This window comes from Phalacrocorax carbo, chromosome 1 (genome assembly GCF_963921805.1).
Source record: "Phalacrocorax carbo chromosome 1, bPhaCar2.1, whole genome shotgun sequence".
Taxonomy (NCBI): domain Eukaryota; kingdom Metazoa; phylum Chordata; class Aves; order Suliformes; family Phalacrocoracidae; genus Phalacrocorax; species Phalacrocorax carbo.
The window spans coordinates 2260336-2281331 of record NC_087513.1 but is presented as its reverse complement, the minus strand read 5'-3'; the positions used below and the strand labels follow the sequence as shown (position 1 = coordinate 2281331).

The 20996-nt window shown below is 48.0% G+C and overlaps 1 protein-coding gene across 18 annotated transcripts in view; it reads left to right on the top strand.

The window, feature by feature from the left end:
* Positions 1 to 20996, top strand: part of LOC135311853 (collagen alpha-1(VII) chain-like) — a 120544-nt gene that overhangs the window by 82492 nt on the left and 17056 nt on the right. For 12 of the 18 annotated variants that reach the window (XM_064442176.1, XM_064442185.1, XM_064442191.1 and 9 more), the window contains 15 exons: positions 34 to 159; positions 850 to 936; positions 1106 to 1141; positions 1444 to 1503; positions 3898 to 3942; positions 5278 to 5313; positions 6913 to 6948; positions 9095 to 9151; positions 9330 to 9401; positions 10849 to 10920; positions 11431 to 11466; positions 18815 to 18895; positions 19592 to 19645; positions 19992 to 20045; positions 20818 to 20880. In XM_064442176.1, coding sequence (XP_064298246.1) covers positions 34 to 159; positions 850 to 936; positions 1106 to 1141; positions 1444 to 1503; positions 3898 to 3942; positions 5278 to 5313; positions 6913 to 6948; positions 9095 to 9151; positions 9330 to 9401; positions 10849 to 10920; positions 11431 to 11466; positions 18815 to 18895; positions 19592 to 19645; positions 19992 to 20045; positions 20818 to 20880 — 915 coding nt within the window. Of the gene's footprint in view, positions 1 to 33; positions 160 to 849; positions 937 to 1105; positions 1142 to 1443; positions 1504 to 2518; positions 2614 to 3897; positions 3943 to 5277; positions 5314 to 6912; positions 6949 to 9094; positions 9152 to 9329; positions 9402 to 10848; positions 10921 to 11430; positions 11467 to 18814; positions 18896 to 19591; positions 19646 to 19991; positions 20046 to 20817; positions 20881 to 20996 lie in introns of those variants that run through there. The other 6 variants (XM_064442276.1, XM_064442266.1, XM_064442167.1 and 3 more) reach the window with 4 other exon arrangements.

Sequence of the window (20996 nt, the reverse complement as noted above, 5' to 3'; positions counted from 1 at the left end):
TAAGATCCAAATTCCTTGTGATTCACTCCACAGGGTGAGCCAGGGGCCCCAGGACCTCCAGGAGCTCAGGGCATCCAGGGCATTCGTGGCAATGCCGGCACCCCTGGGTCACAGGGGGACAGAGGGGCTCCAGGTCTGGCTGGGATGCCAGGACAGAAGGTAGGTGGTGTGCAGTGAGGGGACAGCACGTGTTATGTTAGCCATCTCAAGGTGAGAACAACGATGGCCTTACTGAGACTATCTACACTGGGTGTCCACTGTGGGTCAAGCCCCCACCTACCCAGGTCTCCAGATTCTGAGCTTATACATAGTCAATGAAGAGAAGCAGGAACAAAGCCTGGTTGCAAAAGGAGAGATAACAGCATTTATTAGAGCAACTGATGTTGTTGGGAAAAAAACAGGCCAAAAGATTTGGTCCAGGGGTAGGTCCTTCAAGCTAAAAAAAAAAAAAGCAGTGGATCTCCAAGCAGGGTGAGGACCTGTTGTTCTTTTAAATTTAGTTATGTGACTTGATGAGAAGACTGGGAAGAAAAGGGGTGGCAATAGTACAGGGGGTGTCAGCAAGAGGCTTTGGGGTCATTAGCACCTGGGAACAGAGGGACCAAGGGGTAAGTCAGATTGCAGGGACATGGAGACTAGGCTGGAGGTGGGGTCAGGGACAGCAGTGTGCTGTCTCAGGGTTTTGGTGTAGCTGGAGTCCCCTCTCCTCAACAATAAGAGGTCCACACGAGAAGGCTATTCTTCCTGCTTGCTGCCAGTGCAGGGGACACCCGGGAGCACCAGTTCCTGCTTTCTTTCTGGATGGGGGAAAGCAGGACCTTTCCCATCAAGGTGTTCTCCTCCTTAAAGGATTTCGTTTTCAAGGGGCAGCGTGGCAAGAGAGGCCGGAATGGATTTCCTGGGCCCGCAGGACCATCAGGATCCCCAGGAAAAGAGGTGACTTTTGGACATTGCTCCTGCATCTTTTAATGGCTGGAGGGGAGGTTGAGGTCCTGATACCTGGGCTGGGTGTGCTTGCATCCTCTTGGAACACTGGAACAGGAAAGCACTGAGAGGACTTGCAAAGCAAAGTCCTCCCTTCTATTTTGTTTTCCTTGCCCCACAGGGGATTCCTGGGACACCTGGACCCAAAGGCAACAAGGTCAGTGCCAACCTGCCAAGCAGGTCACAAGTAGCTGAGATCCTGGAGTGGCAACGGGACAACCCACTGCCCTCCCCAGCTCCTCATCCCTGATCCCATCCAGCCACTTCATCGCTCTTTCACCCTCATGCCCTTCTTCCCCATTGTTGCTGGAGCATCCTCCAGAGAAAACAGCAGGAATTCAATGGAAGTGAGTCTCCTGACTCTTTCTGTGACTTTTAAGTCATGGTCAAACTAAGCAGCCATCATGTGATGTGGAGTCCTTGCTCCAAATGAGACCTCTGGTGCTCTCTGATCTGCAGGGAGAAATTGGTGTTGGAGCCGCTGGCCCAAGAGGACCCCGTGGACTCCCTGGCCCTCAGGTAGGTCCCTCCATAAATGTTCCTGGCTTGGCTTCTTGAAGACTACCCTATTTTTGAGGCACCTTTATAACACCACCTCCTACTCACCCATCTTAGAAGATGTCTAAAGGGCTGATTTCAGACACCTTAATTTTTCACCAGCCAAATTTGGAGGGGACAGAGATTGCTATGCCCAGCTGGAGCTGACTTTGACCAGAATCTGTCCACAGGTCACAATTAGTATCCCCTCCATAATTAGACACCCTCAGGCATTACTGATCACACTGGTCAAGTGGCCACTGACTGTGTTGGCTGTGCTTTCACTGGCTAGATGGGAGCGTTGAAGGCAACATCTACACCCCTACATCTGTGTGTTTTAATCCTAGCAGCTTGATGAGGAACCACCTCAGTTTTGTATGCTCTGGGGATGCTACCTGCAAGCTCATTCCTTCAGAAATCTGCCTCCAGCTTTTTTATCCTTGTTCCCCTCTTCCTTTCTGTTGTCCTAGCAGAGGGCAACCAACCCCCATCATCCTTGGGTCAGCAATGTTCACTTTTCCTCATACTGCTGAGAAGTTTTGGTCTCCTTCTCACAAAGACCCCAGGGAGACCCTCTTGAGTTGTAATCAGAGGCCATGTTTCAATTTGCTGCTTCTGTGGCTGTTCCAAGAATAAACTGATTTTATGCTGCAATCCATTTAGATAAACTCCCCATCTGCCAGCAGAACCATTCAGTGAGGCCCCTGAGACAAAACACTTAATGAGAATGTCAACAGCTGTGAAAGGTCTGGGGTAAACCTCGCTAAAGCTTTGTTATCTGAAGGAAATGATTAAAGTCTGCTCTTCTGACTCCAGCATAAATCTGGAGTGAATCACAGAATCTCAGATTACATAGGTTTTATATGAGAGATTAAATTTGGTCTGACAGGATGATGCTTAAGTCTAGGCACCTTAAAGACAGGTAAGTCTTGTAGGATCTACCTAGGGAGGTCATAAAAGGAATTCATAGGCCCACCAGCACAGCTATCCCTTGTAGGAAGGTTTGTAAGGAGCCCAACAGCACACTTCAAGGGAGGCTCAGAACAAGGTCTGCAGCATCTGGAAACCACAGCTGGGCGTGAAGGTAAGCTCACATTAGTCTCCAAAGGCACAAGGTACTGCTGAGCAGTTGTCTGGTGGCCTCTTCCTTCTGCAAGTCAATGATATGAGTTCCAGGCGAGTTCCTGGCTGCCATATTTATTGTGGCGAGTCCTGATGAAATCATGTTCAGCAATGAGTTATGAATATGCAGAAAAGCTACTGAGCCCTCAAGTCAGGGGGAAGAAATCACTCTGTCCCAGGAATACCTCAGACCTCTGTCCCTTGTTGCACATGCCTTTGTCAGATGTAAGTACATCTTGGGGAGGGACACAGCAGGTCATCCAGCCTCAGATGCGAGCCCTGCCAGGGCCTCTCTAAATCAACACAGAGGAAGAGACACCTTTTTGGCATGATATAAACCACTCTAAATCAGGTGCAGACCATCTCACAAATGCCTGCTTTCTCAGGGACTGAGGAGAAGCTGAAGCTTGAAGCTTCAGTCTGACCAAAGCATTATTCTCTAAACACTGCAGTGTCTACCTGCAGTGACATGTGGATGGTCTCAAGTCCTTTAGGTTCTTTCATTCAGATCCATAGAAGTATTAAGGCACCTGATGGAGGTATAAGTGAGAGGTTGGACGACTCCTTTGAGGATCTACTCAGCGCTTCTCCCACTCTAATCAGCGCTTGTTCCCACTCTACTCAGCACTGGTCAGGCCACACTGACAAGTATATACAGTTCTGGTCCCCGCTATACAATAAAGGTGTGGACGGGCTGGAAGGGGCCCAGAGAAGGGCCACCAAGATGATCAAAGGACTGGGAAGCTGCCATACGAGAATAGGCTGGGAGAGCTGGGTTTGCTCAGCCTTGAGAAAAGGAGGCTCAGAGGGGATCTCATTCCCATGTACCAGTACTTAAGGGGAGCTACAAAGAAGATGGAGACTCCCTTTTTACAGAGTCCCGTGGAGAGGACAAGGGGGATGGACACAAGTTGTTCTTGGGGAGATTCCGATTGGACACCAGAGGGAAATTTTTCACAGTGAGGACAGTCACCATTGGAATAATCTCCGCAGGGAAGGGGTTGGCTTGGCCACGTTGGACACCTTCAAGAGTCGCCTGGACAGGGTGCTGGGCCATCTTGTCTAGACTGTGCTCTTCCCAGAAAGGTTGGACTAGATGATCCCTGAGGTCCCTTCCAACCTGGGATTCTGGGATTCTGGGCTCCTCCATGCTTAATTCCTGTTGTTCCCAGTAGGATGATTTGCAGAATTGGGACTCTGTGTGTTGCATTTCTCTTTGCTAATGGCCATCACTAACCTTCTCCATCCTAACAGGGTGACGAGGGCATTGTGGGAGTCCGGGGCCCCACTGGCATGATGGTGAGTGTTAAAATAGCACGGAGGGTTGATTTTATGGCATGGACAACAGTGGGCACAGGACTGGCAAAATTCCCATGAACAATGAAAAAAATAAAATGGGTGGATGCTTTCAGTGGGAAATAGAGACTTTGGGAACCTGAATTCTGATGTTGTGTTGGGGTAAGTGAGTGTAAATCCTGTAGGCAGCTGTGAGACATAAGGTGTCATGCAGAGAACAATTCCTTTATGCTCTTGTCCATTGGGCTGACTCATCTACAGGCTGCTTTTGAAGTCCTGAAGTATCTCTCTGTTCTTCTTTGTCAGATCTGCTTGCCTGCATGAATTTCAGGCTCTCATTCTGTTGTAAATTCCCTTTTCACTGATAGGGGACTGAGCCAGGGGAGATGCAGATCACAGCCGGTATTTCAACAAACACCTTTTTATTTATTAGGCTGTTATATCTGATGGAATGAATCTGTTGTTATGAGTAGAATGGGACTTTATGAAGTTCCTCAGAAGGCCAAGGGTGGTTGCAGTACCAGGTTTCACCCTGGGTTCTCATCCCTGAAGGGCTGATTCTCAGCAAGACTGACCCGTACACCACGAGGGCTTGCAAGATGATGTGTCCCAGTGGTCAGAGTAGCAGCACAGGGCACAGCGGGCTGGCAAAGCCCAGGTTTTGCGCCCTTTGCAAAATGTCTGTGCTCTGTCTCCTCCTCATCCATCCTGTCCATGCCCACCCCTGTGATGAGCTGCCAGTTCTGCAGGTGGAAGATGCCACCTCCCTGCATATTCATGGAAGGTTGCTGGTCCCCAGTTTTGCAAATGGGTTACACCTGGGGTGACCACTATGGCTTTTCAGCTCTCCAGGTGTGGTTTCCATCCTGGTTCTGTCTCTAGGGGCTCCAACCTGCCCTGGGGGACACCTGGGGATCCCTGTCACCCCCGTCTATGAGGAGCCCTCCAGAAGCAACCCTTCCCTTATGCTGCCTGAGAGGTGGGGGCTGCATCTCGTTAATGTTAAGGGTACAAAAGTCACAGTACATGTCTTGCAAAATGGGAAACGTTGGCTAAATTTATACATCCACCAAGAAATGCTGAGTTGTGCCTGCGACCCAGTGGTGGGTGGAAGCTTAAGGATAAATTTTCTCTTTGTACCAGTGTGATTCACTTCTCTTCAAATTGCACTTGAGGGGAAGGAAAGGAGAAGAGAGGCTGCTGCGCCGGTCCCACCAGCAGCTTCTCCATGGTGGAGCCCATCCTTGGAGGCAGCTCTGCCTTCAAGTGGAGGCTGCTCTTTCCTAACACCTTCCCCCACTGGTATTTATCTTCACATCTTGTTTTATGTTCTTGCAGGGTCAAAAGGGCTTCCCCGGTGTGAAAGGCAAAAGGGTAAGCAACAGTCATCTTATCTACACAGTGCCTGTGGAGGAAAGCGCCATTGCAGGGAGCCTTTCTCTGCAGCAGCCCACGCTGCTGATGCCCCTGTTAATACAGCGTGGATAATCCCAGAATCTTCTGGGGACGGACTGGGAGGGGTCCTCAATCACTGTGTGGAAGTGTGAAGTGGCATAAGCATCTCCTTGTAATGGGTGGGCTGAGATGAGGGTGCATGCTGTCTTTATGCATGCCTGATTCTTTTTGGTAGGAAATATGGGAATTTGGACTGAAAGGGACCCCTGGTGTGCTCTGGTTGATCCCCAAATGCATAGGGTTCGAGGAGTAGGGTTGGTTTGTATCGATGAGCAGGAGAACCTTTGGTCTCCTGCTACATCCCACTTGCAACCCTTGGAAAGCATAGTACTGGGAAGAGCAGATTTTGACCTATATGTCAGGGGTGTGCCATGGGATACTAGGGGAGGGAACCACATACAGCTTTGCCACTCAGAAGCAGTTCAAATGCATTTCTAAAACCTCTCTCTAATGTCCTGTCTCCACCTGGTCCTTGCAGCCTCCCTCTTCTCCTGCTGTCACCATATCAGTCTCGAGCACTGGAGAAGGTTATGAGATGCCATCAGGAATAAGTCCTGCCCTTCAGCCTCACCTCCCATACCCATTATAAATCACTTCCAGGAAAAGCAAATATTTTGGGGCCCCACACTACAAGAGGGACCTTGAGGGGCTGGAGCATGTCCAAAGAAGGGCAACAAGAGCTGGGGCAGGGTCTGGAGCACAAGTGTGCTGGGGGGCAGCTGAGGGGGCTGGGGGGGTTTAGCCTGGAGAAGAGGGGGCTGAGGGGAGCCCTTCTCGCTCTCTGCAGCTGCCTGAGAGGGGCTGGAGTGAGGGGGGGCTGGTCTCTGCTCCCAAGTCACCAGTGATGGGACGAGAGGGAACGGCCTCAAGATGCATCAGGGGAGGTTTAGGTTGGAGATTAGGAAGAATTTCTTTACTGAAATGCATGGTCAGGCCCTGGCACAGGCTGCCCAGAGAGGTGGGGGAGTCACCGTCCCTGGGGGGGTTCAAACACCATGCAGATGTGGCAGTTGGGGCTGTGGTTTAGGAGGCCTGGGGGTGTTGGGTTGGTGGTTGGACCTGATGATCCTAGAGGTCCTTTCCAACCTTAAAGATTCTATGATTCATACAGTCTTAGTAAAGCGTGCCAGATTTGAGGTTGAAAGTTGGGGAATCCTGTATTATATAGGATGCCTGCCCACGCTAGATGTGGTGTAGGGACACCCCTGCAGCATGGAGATGCTACATCCTGTTTTGGAGGTCGAAATCCAGCAACAGCTCCACATCATGGATGTGCTGAGCATAGAGTCAGGTGATCCACTTCAGCCCTCTGGGTCTTTATTTTTTTGTCAATGCAATAAATTCTAGTTGTACGCGATCTCTTGCGGTATGCTAATCATTTCGCAGAGTACCCAGAGGAACTGACTTCCAGATGTGATAGATCTTAGTGTCTTGGAGTGTGAATCAATGGACTGAGCAACACGAGAAGAGTGAGTGAAATGGAAATCATTCACTGGCTTTTTTCTTTCCTGTGTTCAGGGTGATCGGGGACTTCTTGGACCCAAGGGAGAAAGAGTAAGGACATTTCAGATTGTGACTTTCTAGGGCAGATGGGTAAAGCATTTTCAGGTTTTTATAGTTACCAGTGAGAAGATGGACAGTTATTTAAATGAGTTAGGGATCTTATGAGGTAGAGACATAAATGGTAAAAAATATTTATATTTATTTTCAAAGGCGTTTCCCTTGTTGCAACTTGTCCTTTCACTGTGTGCCTCCAAGAAGAGCCAGGATCCATCTTCTCTACATTGTACCACCATCTAGGTAGTGGAAGACAACCTGTAGATGCCCCCTTTTCTCGAGAGGTCTCCACTGGGTTCAATCTACTTTGCTGATGCCATCCTTGCACTGCTCTGTGTTGAGCTTGCATGATAGTTTCAACAGGATCCTACAAAAAAAGTCATTTTGGCAACTATTTTCTCAGGCACCAAAATGCCTCCTGTGAATTAAGGGAGAAAGAAAATTTCCGCTGATTTTGGTATAACCACCTCACCCCAAAGCATACCGTAATCTTAAAAAGCCTGAGCTGGCTCATAGCAGGTAATGTGAAAATAATTCCCCAAGCACTTCTGGAAAATGCACAGAAAATGCTGAACTTCTGCCCAGTGTTTAGTTAACTTCCTTCCTGGCTGAAATGGCTTGTTAGAAAATGAGTTTTAGAAAACCTACATGACGATTCTGCCTTTGAGTCATGCAGTATTAAATGATTAAGGCCAATTTGTCTCTGAGGAAGCTACTTTCAAAGGGGACTCGCTCCAGAGACGAATCAATTCTTAATCTGCTTCTTGAAGAGGCCCAAAACACTTTCCAAGCTGAAGGAATGTGTAATGCGTTTTCCAAAGAATACCTTAATAAAATATAAGGTGGAGTACAAGATAAAACAGGAGGGGGGAGAAATAATTGGCTTGGGTTTGTTCCACATGATTACAGCTTAACTTTCTTTCTAACTCTCCCTTGATCAATACAGGAGTAACTGCTTGAATCCCAGAGCCTGTGCTATGTATTGGATTAAACTACAGGATCTTTATTCTCCCTTTTGTCCCCAAAATTGGTTGAGCCCCAACCGGTCTCTGTTAGAGACCCTCCAGAGCAGGGAAGCAGGGAAGCAGGAGGGTATATTAAGCCAGAATTTGATCAGGGTCCTATGGTGACGGTGATGGTTGGATAAACTGCAAAAGGTGGTCAAAGTTTGGGGAATATTGATTCATGTGTGATTTTTAAGACTCCAGCAGCAAAGCACAATCACCCTGAACAGGGATGCTGGCAACACCGAAGAGAGCTGGTGTAAAGGAAATCCTTTTCAATGGGCTACAGCTGCTCATTAGAAGGTGGCTTCAACCCTTCTCCCTCCAAACTACGGACAACCGTCACTTTGCCAGAGGAGAGATGTTTTTTGTGTGGGAATAGCCTTGTTGCATGTTGTTCTCTCTCTGAAGAGCAGAATGTCCCTCCTCAGCTGCTGAGCTTATAAACAGACTTGGCATGGATGTGTCTGTGGGGTTACTGCATGCCTGAAGCTACGGTCTCTCTCAGGATGACAGTTTGGGAGCCTGACCCTCCAAAAACGACCTCTGAGGGGTGCCCTAGGTGCCCCTCCCTTTCCCTAGCTCCAAGTCTGCGTCCATAAATCAGGACACCGTGAGTAGACCAGTTCACAAGCCTGCCCATGGCCAGTTCCCACACCTGGGAAGAGATGCAAACCTTGACATCCTGAGTGACATACAGTGGTGAAGGAGCCAAGCCACCGTGTCAGATGTGAACCTGTCCCACTACTGACAGCCTCGGATCAGGAATCGAACTTCAGGGTCATGCCGTGTACAGCTCCATTTCCAGCCATCACATCTAGATTAGGGAAATGCCAGTGGGCCCCAACATTTTTTTGAGCAAGAGGTCACTGTCAAACCTCAGGACTCCTTGTAGTTTTCCGTGCACGTTCATCATCCAGCATTTAGTTAAGGACAGACTACCCTTAACAACTAATGTTGTGCTGCAGGGCATATATGCTTTCCCCAGCGTATGGATGACAGTTTGGGAAATGCTTAACTCCACTGCAGAGGTGTGAACTACCAGTTTGCCCATCAAAGCAAGTGCGGTTCCATCCAGTGGAACGCATGAGTTCATGTATCACTGGGTGTCTACATCTCTCTGTGTCTCCTTTCTCCAGGGTGAGCCCATGACTGTTTTTGGACCCCAGGGCTATAAAGGCAGTAAAGGAGATCCCGTAAGTTTGACTCTTATTGACTTTTTAAGCGGTCCCTTCTCCACTGTTGGTGGCATCAGCACTGAGCACAGCTTGGGATAAGCACTGAGAACCAGCACTTTGATCCAGAGCTAGTGGCTGAGAGCTGGGTCCTTCCAGGAGAGAGGCATAATACACTAATTTCTGTTTTACTTTTCAGGGTGAACAGGGCCTGCCAGGTTTTGATGGAGACAAAGGCGAGAAGGGAGAGGATGGGCCTGTAGGAGAAAAGGTATGAACCTCCCAATGCAACTGAGAGAGACAGCAAAAGGTCGCTGATTGTGTAAGGAAGGGACCAATGTCCCTGTATCTTCCCTTCCCGTGTGTCTGCTGGAAACCATGGTGCAAGGGCACACTCACCTGGCTCTTAACACAGAAAGGGAGAGGAGGATGCTGGGCTGGGGCTTGGGAACATGTTACACATCCAGTTTACCAGGTATCAAGTCTGTAGTTTTGGGACTGTATCTGCAGTACAGGATCAGACGTGCAGACGTGGCACTCCAGGGCATGGTGTAGGAGACCTTAACGATTCTATGATTCAATTACTGCATCACTGTGAGAGTCTCACATCTTCCTCTCCCTCCAAGAGTTGGCCGTGCTTTTCAGACCCTGCAGCTCTTGTGACATTTTTGTTAAGGGTTAAATGGCTCCCCAGTTCCTGTTCTTCACACAGGGCTGTCCCCTGGGTGGTGGCAGAGCGAGCCGCTTGCTCCTCCATCTGCCTTTGCTCTTTGAGAGCATCCTGTGGAGGTCTCAGTTCTCAGCCCGACACCACTCCACTGGATGAATCACGTAACTCTCCCGCTCTCAGACTGAGTCACAGATTAAATGTCCATGTACTAATCATCCCTATTTTCGTATTATGTTAATGCTTTTTGCTCCAGAAGTCTGACCTGGGATGGAGACTCTGCTGAATAAATTTAAGTATCTACAACAGCAGCATCCCTATCTGAGCTAGACATCCAGCTCCTGTTATTTCCCATGGGGAGGTGTATAATCAGTGTGGTTCAAGGTGGCCATTGCCTGACCCAATGGGGACATCTCCCTTGTGAAAGGGAAAGTCTTGTCCTTACCACAACTGATTGCACTGATTAGGTCCCCAGTAAAGGAAACCCATGGAGAAGCTCCTATGGGTGGTACATGTTTGGTTGGGTTTTTAAGTCAGATGAAAACCCATACATGATATCTGTCAGATTGCCTTCTAATGAAAAAAAAAAAACCACATAAGCATCTCCTAAAGCAAGATCACCTCATGGCTGAATATCTGAGTGACTTTGGACGGAGCCCTAGAGCAGTGTCTCCTCCACCAGTAAGTCCAGCTGGGTCTTGTACCTGAGTGTTTGCAAGGAGGCAGCCCATCCAGAGAATTTGAGACCCTTTTCTGCTTGTTTTCCTTCAATCCACATCACTGGGCACCAACTCTCTTATAGAACAGTTTGCTGAGGTTTCTGCTGAGCCGTTCAGCAGCTGGTGGCTTTCTGCCCAATCACCGGCTGCCATATAGACCTTTGGGGTCCCTGGGGCTGAAATCTGCTATAGAAATGGTGCTTTTTGTCATCCTCTTTGCTATCTCCACGGGTTCCACTACCTGGTCTCTCCTGAGACGGGCTGGGGGGTGTGTGTCACTTTAAGAGCAGTAGGTACTTAAAATGTATTTAACAGGGATTTTAAAATTCCAGGGAGTCAAAGGTGAAGCTGGCTCGAAGGGAGTGATGGGGCTTTTTGGAACAAGAGGACCAGTGGGACAGAAGGTGAGTACAGTGAGCACCTATGTTAAGGCATCCTCTGCAAGAACTGATGTGTAAAATCCCTTCACAGTTTTCTCATAGAATGTAATTCTGCCTTCCCTCTCCAAAGTTGTTGATTGAAATGTCATGGGGCTACCAGAGAGCAGAAGTAGCTGCACTTTTCCAGGAGATCCCTGAAGGTTTCTCCCATTTTGTAAAGCAGGAGAGTGCCCTGGCATCTTTCCTGGGCTAAAATAGTCAATAATGATTTGCTGAAATATCAATATTTAGGCATGGGATGTGAACTGCTCTCTAAGCTCCAGGTATGGTCAATGGAGGTGTAGGGCTGTATTCATTTGCCCAGCTGAGACGTTTGGGGTATCCTACCTGCCCCCTCCAGCTCTTGCTGCACAGGGGTCCCCAAAGGACCCCTTGTCCCCTTTTCCACAGCTGTAGGTATCTCCTACAGTAATCCCCATTTCCAGATGAAATGCAGATCTTCCCCATGGTAACTCATCACTGCTTTCCTTGCAGGGGGAGCCAGGAGAACCAGGCTTGCCAGGCTCTGCCGTGAGTTGGAGCATGTTTCTCTGCCTTTGAGAGTCTTGGGTGTGGAGCCCGGCTTGCACTGCTGGTCCTTTCCCCACAGCCGTGTGTGGGTTGCAGGGTGGGATGAGGCGATGCTGGCTCAGTGGGGCTCCACAAAGCCCATGTTAAAAGAGGCTTTGTTGGAAAACCAGCCATGGGCAGTGGGGACCACAGCCAGAGGTATGTTTTAATAGGACGTTGCATTTTTGCATTAAGCAGCACATGAAATATGCATGTATTTATTATTTTTTAATGCCTTTAGTGTATTAGGGGGCATTGCCAGACATGAACAATGATGTTTCGTGTTCAAATGGCTTAAGAATTGTGACTATAGGTTGTATATCCCATTAGAAACTCATATGTCCTTAAGGGACTGGACTACAACTGGCTATTCTCAGCACTCAGAGCGTGCATGTTGCTGGCCAGAGGGAAAACATTTGTGCTGGGGGACCTGTATATTCTCCAAGCTCACCTTGTTTCTTGACAAATTGCAACTGGGAAAAAAAATAGAAAAACAATTTTGGTTTGCAAAAGTGTTTACACACCTTTGAACTTTACCAGTTCACCTGGAAGAAACCCTAAGTGAAAAAATAATGGTTTCCAAGGTGGTCCAAAGTGAAAAAAGTCACGGATTTCTTTTCATCTGGGAAAGGAAGGAATAGGAGGGGAGGGAACACCAAAAGTTGACTGGTCCTTTTCCTCAGGTCATGGAAATACAAGCAGGTTCAATTGTCTTATTGTAATAATAAATATCAGTATTTTCTTAACCTATTCCCCAGTTATGCCTCATTGTGTGTGAGTGGGCGACTCTCAGCAACTATCTGTTGCTGTGAAGGCTCCACAGCCGTTTAGCACTGCCTATTAATTACTGGTCACGGCTGTGTAACTATTTACAAGACTCTAATCCAGTCTGGTAATTGCTCACTGAGAAAAAGGCTCTCATTCAATTAAGTATTTCAACCCCTTCCTAATTGCAAACAACCTTCCGAGCGCTTTGCCAAAGCGTCGAGGCTGTAACGTGCTCTAAGACCTCAGCATCTGGGATCACCGCACGTAGGCGTTGGATTGAGTGCATTTTTGGAATTGCGTTGTTGTGAGCACCTGAATCCGTAGGTGACAACGTCAGTAGTAGCGCGGGAGCCGTAGTAGAGTAGAGAGAAGACGTTTGTTGAGGCTGCTGAGTGCAAAGGAAGCACAGCTGGACTCCACCATCCTGGCCAGCAACCATCCAGTCATGGTTGGATGATGTGCTGTTTTCTACTGGCACCCGCAGGGTGGGTGCACATGATACAGTTAATGACCAGAAAGTGGTATCTTGTCAATCAGTATCTGAGGAAAGCTACGTAATCTTTGTTTTGGAAATATTTAGGGATTCTGCTGGTGCAGGTTAATGCTATCTGTGCTGTGCTTGGAGCTAGACTGAGATAACAGAGCTTGCTTTTGGTCCTTCATTAAATTTCTAAAATTGCAAAAGTCAGATCAGAGCTGGGGCTGTGTTGGAAGAGCCATGATATACAACATCCTGGATGAAATTCTTCTGACCTCAGGTTAGATGTCTGCCATGTCCACTTTCCACACCGTAGTGAGCCGTGCTCAGGCTTGTTTTATTGGCAGCCTTAGGGTACTCTTAGAGCATGATTCACATCATCTATCTCAGACACCTGTGTTAGGATGCAACATCCTGATGTGCACAAATCCAAGTCTCACTTTATCTTCGAAGTGCTCACGGATACTTTGATTGTTTTTTCCACAAGTTATTCTGGAGAGGCAGGTTAGGCTGTCTCCTGTATCGTTCTCCAAGTCCTTTTCTCCCCTTTTCTTGAAGACAGACACTACTTGGTCCAGTCTACCTGTACGCAATCTGTTCTATGCAAAGTCTTAAAGGTAATGGCTAGCAGTTCTCATTTTCCTTCAGCTCCCTCTAATTCCAAAATTTCATATCCACAAATTGCCATCAACTCATTGCAAAAGTTTGATGGTGCCTTTCTGTCCTGCTGAATTAATTCGGGGTGATTTAATCAGCTTCTAAAAAGTCTCATCCATTTACTCTTTTGATTAGGCGATCTGTCGGGTTCCCCAACCAAGTGACAGCATTTGTACCTTCTCCCTGTAATCATTATCTGAAGAATTTAAATGGATCTAGTTGACTTTACAACTGGATCTCAAGGCAAACGAGTGCATTCCTGATATTCAAGACCTCCTTTTTCCTCTTTTCTAAAAACACTGCGCTCTTTTACGTTGATATTGCTGCCATGTTTCACACTTTTATATTAATATTGCAGCCTGTGTTATGCCTATCAAGTTGTAATCTGGATCATGTATTAAGGCTTCCAGCTCCTTTTCTTTATTTGCCATGTTTTGCGCATTAATATTCTGGCAGATTAACCCATTAATCTCACTAAGGCTCTGTTATGAATATCCCTTTCTCCTTTTCTTGCCATTACTCCCTATTTTGGGTTTCCAGGGTCTACAGCTACCAGTGTGCCTTGGCTCTCTCCATCCTAGTTTTCAGTCCTCCTCACTAGGTGTACAGGTTGGAGCTCAGATATCTACTTTATCTATTATAATCTTGGCTCTGTAGTTGGCCAACAGCCCATGGATCCTTTCCCTCTGACGGAGAAAGCCAGGGTCTGTGTGGTATCCCCATCCGCCAGCCATGTGCTTATTCCCAGGGTCCTGCTTCAACTTGCCTAGAGAGTGGGATACCCACCAGATCCCTGGACCTTCTGCATTTGCTCTCAGAACCATTTCTGATGTGCTTCTTTCTTCAATGCTTCCCACAGCATATCTGCCAAAGCCCATGTTGGAGCAAAGCCACCAGCGTGTGAGTGAGAGGAAGGATGGGAGAAACCCAGGATATTTTGGTCCACACTGATCATTGAGAGTGGTGGAGTTCACAAGGCATGAAAGCAAAGCTGTACATCTGAAGCCAAAGCAAGAAGTGAGAGCAAATCAGGGGATTCCGGTTGCCACTGGGATGATCATATGCCAAATATGGCCAGTCCAGGAAGGCTAAAGAGGCTAAAAGGCACTCTTTTGCCACCATTACACAGCACAGTGCTACAGTCAGAAGCAGACAGCACTCTGCAGGATCTGAAAACTAAATCACAGAATGACAGAATCCCAGACTGGTGGGGTTTGGAAGGGCCCTCTGGAGCTCACCCCGTCCCACCCCCTGCTTGAGCAGGCACCCCCAGAGCAGGGACACAGGGCCGCGTCCAGGCGGGGGGTGAATGTCTCCAGGGAAGGGACCCCACAGCCTCTCTGGGCAGCCTGTGCCCCTGCTCTGGCACCCGCACAGCAAAGGGGTTTGGCCTCATGTTCAGGGGGAACTTCCCGTGTTCCAGCTTGTGCCCGTGGCCCCTTGGCCTGGCGTTGGGCACCGCTGAAAAGAGCCCGGCCCCATCCTCCTGACACCCGCCCTTCAGGTATTTATAGGCATTGATGAGATCCCCCCTCAGCCTTCTCTTCTCCAGGCTGAACAAGCCCAGGTCTCTCAGCCTTTCCTCACAAGGGAGATGCTCCAGCCCCTGATCCCCTTGGCAGCTCTGCGCTGGCCTTGCTCCAGCAGTTCCCTGCCCTTCTTGAACTGGGGGGCCCAGAACTGGACGCAGCCCTGCAGGTGTGGCCTCACTGGGGCAGAGCAGAGGGAGAGGAGAACCTCCCTCGCCCTGCTGGCCACACGCCTTTTAATGCCCTCCGGGACACCATTGGCCTCCTTGGCCACAAGGGCACATTGTTGGCTCAGGGTCACCTCGCTGCCCACCATGATAACGATGGACATCATTATCATGAAATGATAATCAAGGCCCTATAACCCAGAGTACGGTAGTCATGGACATCGTTATAATCAGGAATTTGACTTTACCATAGATATTAAGAGCATAAGAGCTCTTGATATAGGTGAGAGTGGTGGGTAGACAACTCTGAAGAGGTACCGATAAGAGAGTCCTACCCATCGGCTTGCATGGGGACTTTATGTGAACTCATATGGCATCCCAATTCTCCTGCCTGCTGAACAGTGGGCCATTTCAAGCCAGAGGAGAGAAAAGGTGGGGTGTGGGGGTCTGCCCTGGGCTTGACAAGATGTGCCCCTGGCCACTCAGAGTAGAAAAATCCATCTCCTAAGAAGTTCTTGCCCTGGGAGGGTGTCTTGATGTATTCTGAGTACTTCCATCCAGGCTGATCAAAGGGAAGCCAGATCTGGCCACAGGTGGAAATCTCTGCCCGTGATACCTTGGAGGCTTTACAGCAGGTCATCAGGCTGACACATCTCTGAGATGTAGTGCCTGAGAACAAATGTTCGTTACAGCTATGAGGACCAGTGGCAGCTCCCACACCAAGAAAGGATTTTTGGGGAGGACGCTCAGGACTGCAGCAAATAATTGTGGGTAGGACAGTCTAGACAAGACACAGCAGGGAAGGGATAAAAACACAGATGAAACTCTGAGGTTGAGACTCCCAGCTACTTCATGTGCATCATCCCATCAAATATTGAGCACTGAAGCCCAGGAGGTAGGAAACCTTTTAGCAGGGGTTGCAGCCTGTACCATGGTTTGGAAATACGTTAGACCTTTGATGTGTGTCTTCAAGGAGCTTGATCCTTTTGGGGCGTGCTGATGGGACAATGTTTCTGCTGATGGGTTTCACACTTTCCCAGGGTGACCCAGTTGATTCCCCAGCTTGTTCATCTGAGTGTAAATGATAAACCTGGAGACAAGGCAGGCTCCTCCCTGGCTCCAGTCCAAAGCTCTGCGGGAATTTGTGCCTGGAAGCAGAGATCCTCGGCTGCTCAAAGATGTCTTTGCGTCACAGCCAACGCTCAGGACTTATGACTAAGCCTTTGCGTTGCCGTGGCTTCGTGGTACCTCGTGTCTTTGCTGTTAAATGAACCCTGTTCCAGCAACACTTTAATAACAAAAACAAATAGCAAGAGCCATTTCCAGTACTCCACCAGTAATTGCCTTTAAACTGCCATTTTACTAGCTTTTATTGCCCAGCCTTTATTTGCCTGGCAGGACACAGAATGTAAATCTGAGGGAACAAATTTCCATTCAACTTCTTTCCTTTGCCTAGTGCTCAAACATTTTCCTCTTCCTCACTGTTTTTTTTTTTTATTATTATTATTATTATTATTATTATTGTTCCTATTCCTTCTTTTTCTTGTCCTGGGTGCAGATGGCCTTGAAAAGCATCACCTCTCTGACCTGCTTCCCCCACCACAGCTGAGGCAAGTTCAGACCTGCTGTCATGTCCAAGCTTTATTATAAGCCTTCTAGTCCATATGACCAAGTCTCTTTAGCCCATGATGTGTAGGACTCCACCTATGGTGAGATAAGACCAAGGTCAAAAACTTCCTCATGTTTACTGGACTGAGTAGGCATGGCTTAGACCCAGCTACCTTTCAGCCTATGAGCACATATTTTGAGCTTAACTCTTCCTAGAGCCATTTGGGCTCCTTTCAGGCCAAGAGCAGGCAAGAAGCATCTCATGGTCTGAAGCAGACAGAAGAGAGGGAAGTTGCACATGAGCAGTTGGGGAAACATCTCTCCTTGACACAGGAGACACTAGGGACAACTAAGAGAAATAATAAATCTAATTGGGAAATCTCTAACTAGTGTCAGGTTCCATCAGGATCAGGCAGTGCTCAAGAATAAGCTTTTTAGCCCATCCCTTTGGATACAGGTGTGCAAATCCCTTCCCAGATGGATCTGTACCCAGTTCAAAGCTATCTCAAAAACACCAGGCACTTGAAGGTATCCTGGGCTTGTGAGATTTAACCATCAAACCAAAAGGTTTATTACCCTCCAAGCAAGCAATCTGTCCTAGCAAACAGAGAAACTTTAGTTAGCTGTGTTTTTTATGGTCCATTTACTGCCCCAGATGGAACTTTATATCGATCATGTCAATAAATAGTTACTAGTAAATAAAAAGCTTGCATGAGATGTTTGTGCCTGATGGTGTAGGCAGTGCTTGAGGAATGCGGGCTTTGCCTGATGCAGATATCACCAGCAGAGCCACGGAGGAGCACCTGGTCGGCTCTCAAATACTCCTGTTACTCTGAAATGTAAAATATGTTGAGGCTTTGGGAGGGGTTTGAAGAAGCAACATTTCCCAGAGGAGGAGCTGAATTTTTATATCTGGGAATAAAAAGATAACGGGTCTGTCCTCCCAGTCTGACCCACCGTCAGGGGCAGCACTGTCCCACCCATATGCCTCTGGGATGTTTGTCACCATGATTGTGTTTGAAGTGCCAGTTTGTCACTGAGAGGTGGAGTAATCGGAGAGGTGAGGAGGCTGCTTGGCATACAAATCTGGTGGCTGATTTTTTTTTTTATTTCGATAAATATGTTTCCTTTCAACAACCCACTGCAAATTAATTCCAAGTGGAGAATGCCACTTGTTCATCTCCTGATCTGCTTAAACAGCCAATTCATTCTCCTCTGAGTGAGCTGAGCCCTGTGCCATCAGTGTCTCAAGTGGGGATAAATCCAATTTCATCTCACATACAGGTTCTGAAAACTGCGGTCAAAATTGGCCAGAAAGGATGAGTAGACTGTGGCAGCCTTTGGGGGGAGTGGGGGGAAGGTATTTCTAGTAGCTTTTAGCTCGCTATTGAAACAGTGGGAGACCCCGTGCAAATTGGCCCCGATGTTGGAGGTGACTCCGATGTCCCACGCTGAGCTGCGCTGCAAAGTGGCTCCACAAGCTGAGAACCTCCAACGTGTAGCAAAAAAGGTGTCTTCTTGGAGGAGCACCTCTGTCCAGCATTGCCCACGAGGCTGGGCTGGATGAGGATCTCTCTTTTGGCTCTCAACTCCCCAGGCGGCAGATCTTCTCTGAACTGTAGCTGTCAGCAATCCTGTGGCTGGATCCACTGATTCACCAAATGAAATTTCACCACCCAGCACTGCTTTCCTCGACTGACTGGATGGGAAGCAGCAGACCCAGAGCCCAGGGCTGTGTGCACCCCTCTAAGTCACTTGCAATGGGATGCTGCCTGCTTAATGCCCTTGTTCCTATTTTCAGCCGCAGCCATTGACCACCTCAGTGTTCTTGGCCCAGGACTACTCTTTAGCTACCATGTGCTTCTACTTCCTGAGCTGTAATTAAAAATAAATCAACTCACATAGCTGCATTTGCTGGTGGCTTGCAAGCCCATGAGGATTGGGTGTTAATCCCAGCCTCAGTCTCGGTGCTAGTATTAGGGTAGCTTCTGACCTCTTACTATTCCGGGCTCTTACTATTGAGCTTCCATCCTGATGACTGCCCCCATCCACCTCCCTGCAAGGGCTGATACAGAAATTCATTTTTCTTCTCTTTCTGGCAGGGTGCAGCAGGTCTCGATGGGAAGAATGGAAACAAGGGAGCCAAAGGTGACAGAGGTCTTCAGGGGCAGAAGGGGAAGCCGGTGAGTAGTGGGAAATGACACAGTTCGTTTGCCAGGTAGAAAGAGGTTCCGTGCCTTTCTCAACCCTAAATTCATTTCTGCTCCCACACCCTACATGCCTCATTACTGGAGGCAGGTTCTTGCTTAGGGTAAGTCTTTCCCAAAGAGAGACAAAATCAATTCCTAAACCGCCTGGAGAAGTCTTTAATGCACATCCCGGCCTGATTTTTAGGACGTGCCAGTCTCTGGATGCCAGCAGAGCATCTGTCCATGTCTCTAGCAATAGGCTTCTAAGTTTTCCCATGTTTTTCAGCATGAGTTTTCCTGTGTTACTTACTAAGGCCCAAATCTCAAGTTCCTTCATGTACCAAGTCCAGTTCTCCTTGATGCTGACCTGCCTCATGGAGAGAGCAGGGAACAAAGCAATCATTTGCTAAAGCCCTTATGAACCTCGCTTTCCTGGGACGAGCTGAGTCTCTGTTACAGTAGGATGCCTTCCTTGCCCCCAGATAAATTCCTGCACATAGATGGGACTTCGGCCCCTTATTACTGAAAACACATCTCCAAAGTGATGCTCAGTGGGAACATGTCTTCACTTTACTTTCTGGAAACAAGCTGAAATCTGCTGGTTGTTTTTCTCTTTTGTTTTTGCTTGAGAGAAAAGGAAAAAAAAAAAAGAGTATTTTGGGAGAGAACATCCTTTTTTTTTTTATATAGGGAGAGAAAGGTGATCCTGGGACCACTGGCAACATCGGGCAGAAAGGAACAAAGGTAGGAAATGGGTGAGATCCTGTGAAATCTCCATCTCTGGAGATATTCAAAAGCTGTCTGGACATGATCCTGGTTAACCAGCTTTAGGTGGTCCTGCTCAGGTAGGTGAGTTGGACAAGATGAGCTTCAGAGTTCTCTTCCTACCTGAAACACTCCATGATTCTGTGAAATAACAGAGAAGACAGCTCAAGCTCCAGGCTGTAGTGGGGCTGATGGGGAAAGATGCTGTGGGCAAGGGAAGCACTTGTACCACTACATCAGGGCTAACCTTGTGCACACAGAGTGTTCTTCCCTTCTGCCCTCAGTTGGATTTATCATCAATGCCCATCATCTGCTTTATCCTTAGGGCTTACGAGGGCTCCCAGGACGCATCGGTGCTCCCGGAGCCGAGGGCATCAAGGTGAGCTCAGCCCAGCTTTCCATCCCGGTCTAGCTGCCCCCGGTTCCAGCAGTGTTTCCCACTCATCCCCAGGGTAGCATCATGCATGAAGAAGCCACCTTAAATCTGGCAGGAGAAGTCCCTCCTGGTGGCACGGGGCTGCATGCTGCAGCACAGGGGGACATGGCCATGCAGAGCAGGGAGCCATAGATGGGAAGGTTTTAAGGCTTGCAGGGAACTTTTTCGTAATCTGGGGTTAAAAAAAAACAAAAACCAAAACAAGCAGACCCTGCCCAAATCCCCTCCTGGTCTGTGGCTTAGCAACTGCCTGGACTCAATTAGCAATTACTGCTGGGCACATCACTCCAATTGTCAACATCATTGGTCCTTCCTCTATAAACAGGGATAATGACCCTTAATGGTTTTTTTTATGAAGGGTTTTGAAAAGCTTGATAAGAAGTAAGGGAGCCCTTGATAGCTGAGCCAATGGGATATATTGTTATTGTTATTGTTGTTGTTAATATTTTCCTCCATCAGCCTGGCCTATTGGGTAAATGAAGTACTGTTCAGTGAATTTCCCACCTACTTTCATGTAGGTGGGCTTGGAGTCAAGGCAGTCTAAAATTTATACTGCTCTGAAGTAGGTCTTTGCCTATACTTATTCTTTCTATTACCAGGAGCGTCATCATGTTCCCTCTCAAATACCACTTACCTTGCCATTTTGGAGCCAGTTTTCCCAATGTTTTGGGGGTTGTGTGGGATTACAGCCCATCCACTGCTTTTTCATCCACAGGGAGAAATTGGCAGTCCTGGAAAACCAGGAATCCCAGGATCAGATGGACCATATGGACCAAAGGTGACTATCTAAATTATGCATCCGCCTACAAGGTTTTCCTAAAAGCTTTGCAAATGCTGCACAACCACCTCTGCAACGTGATTCTTTCTTTCAAAGGGTACAAATGGGGTTATTCT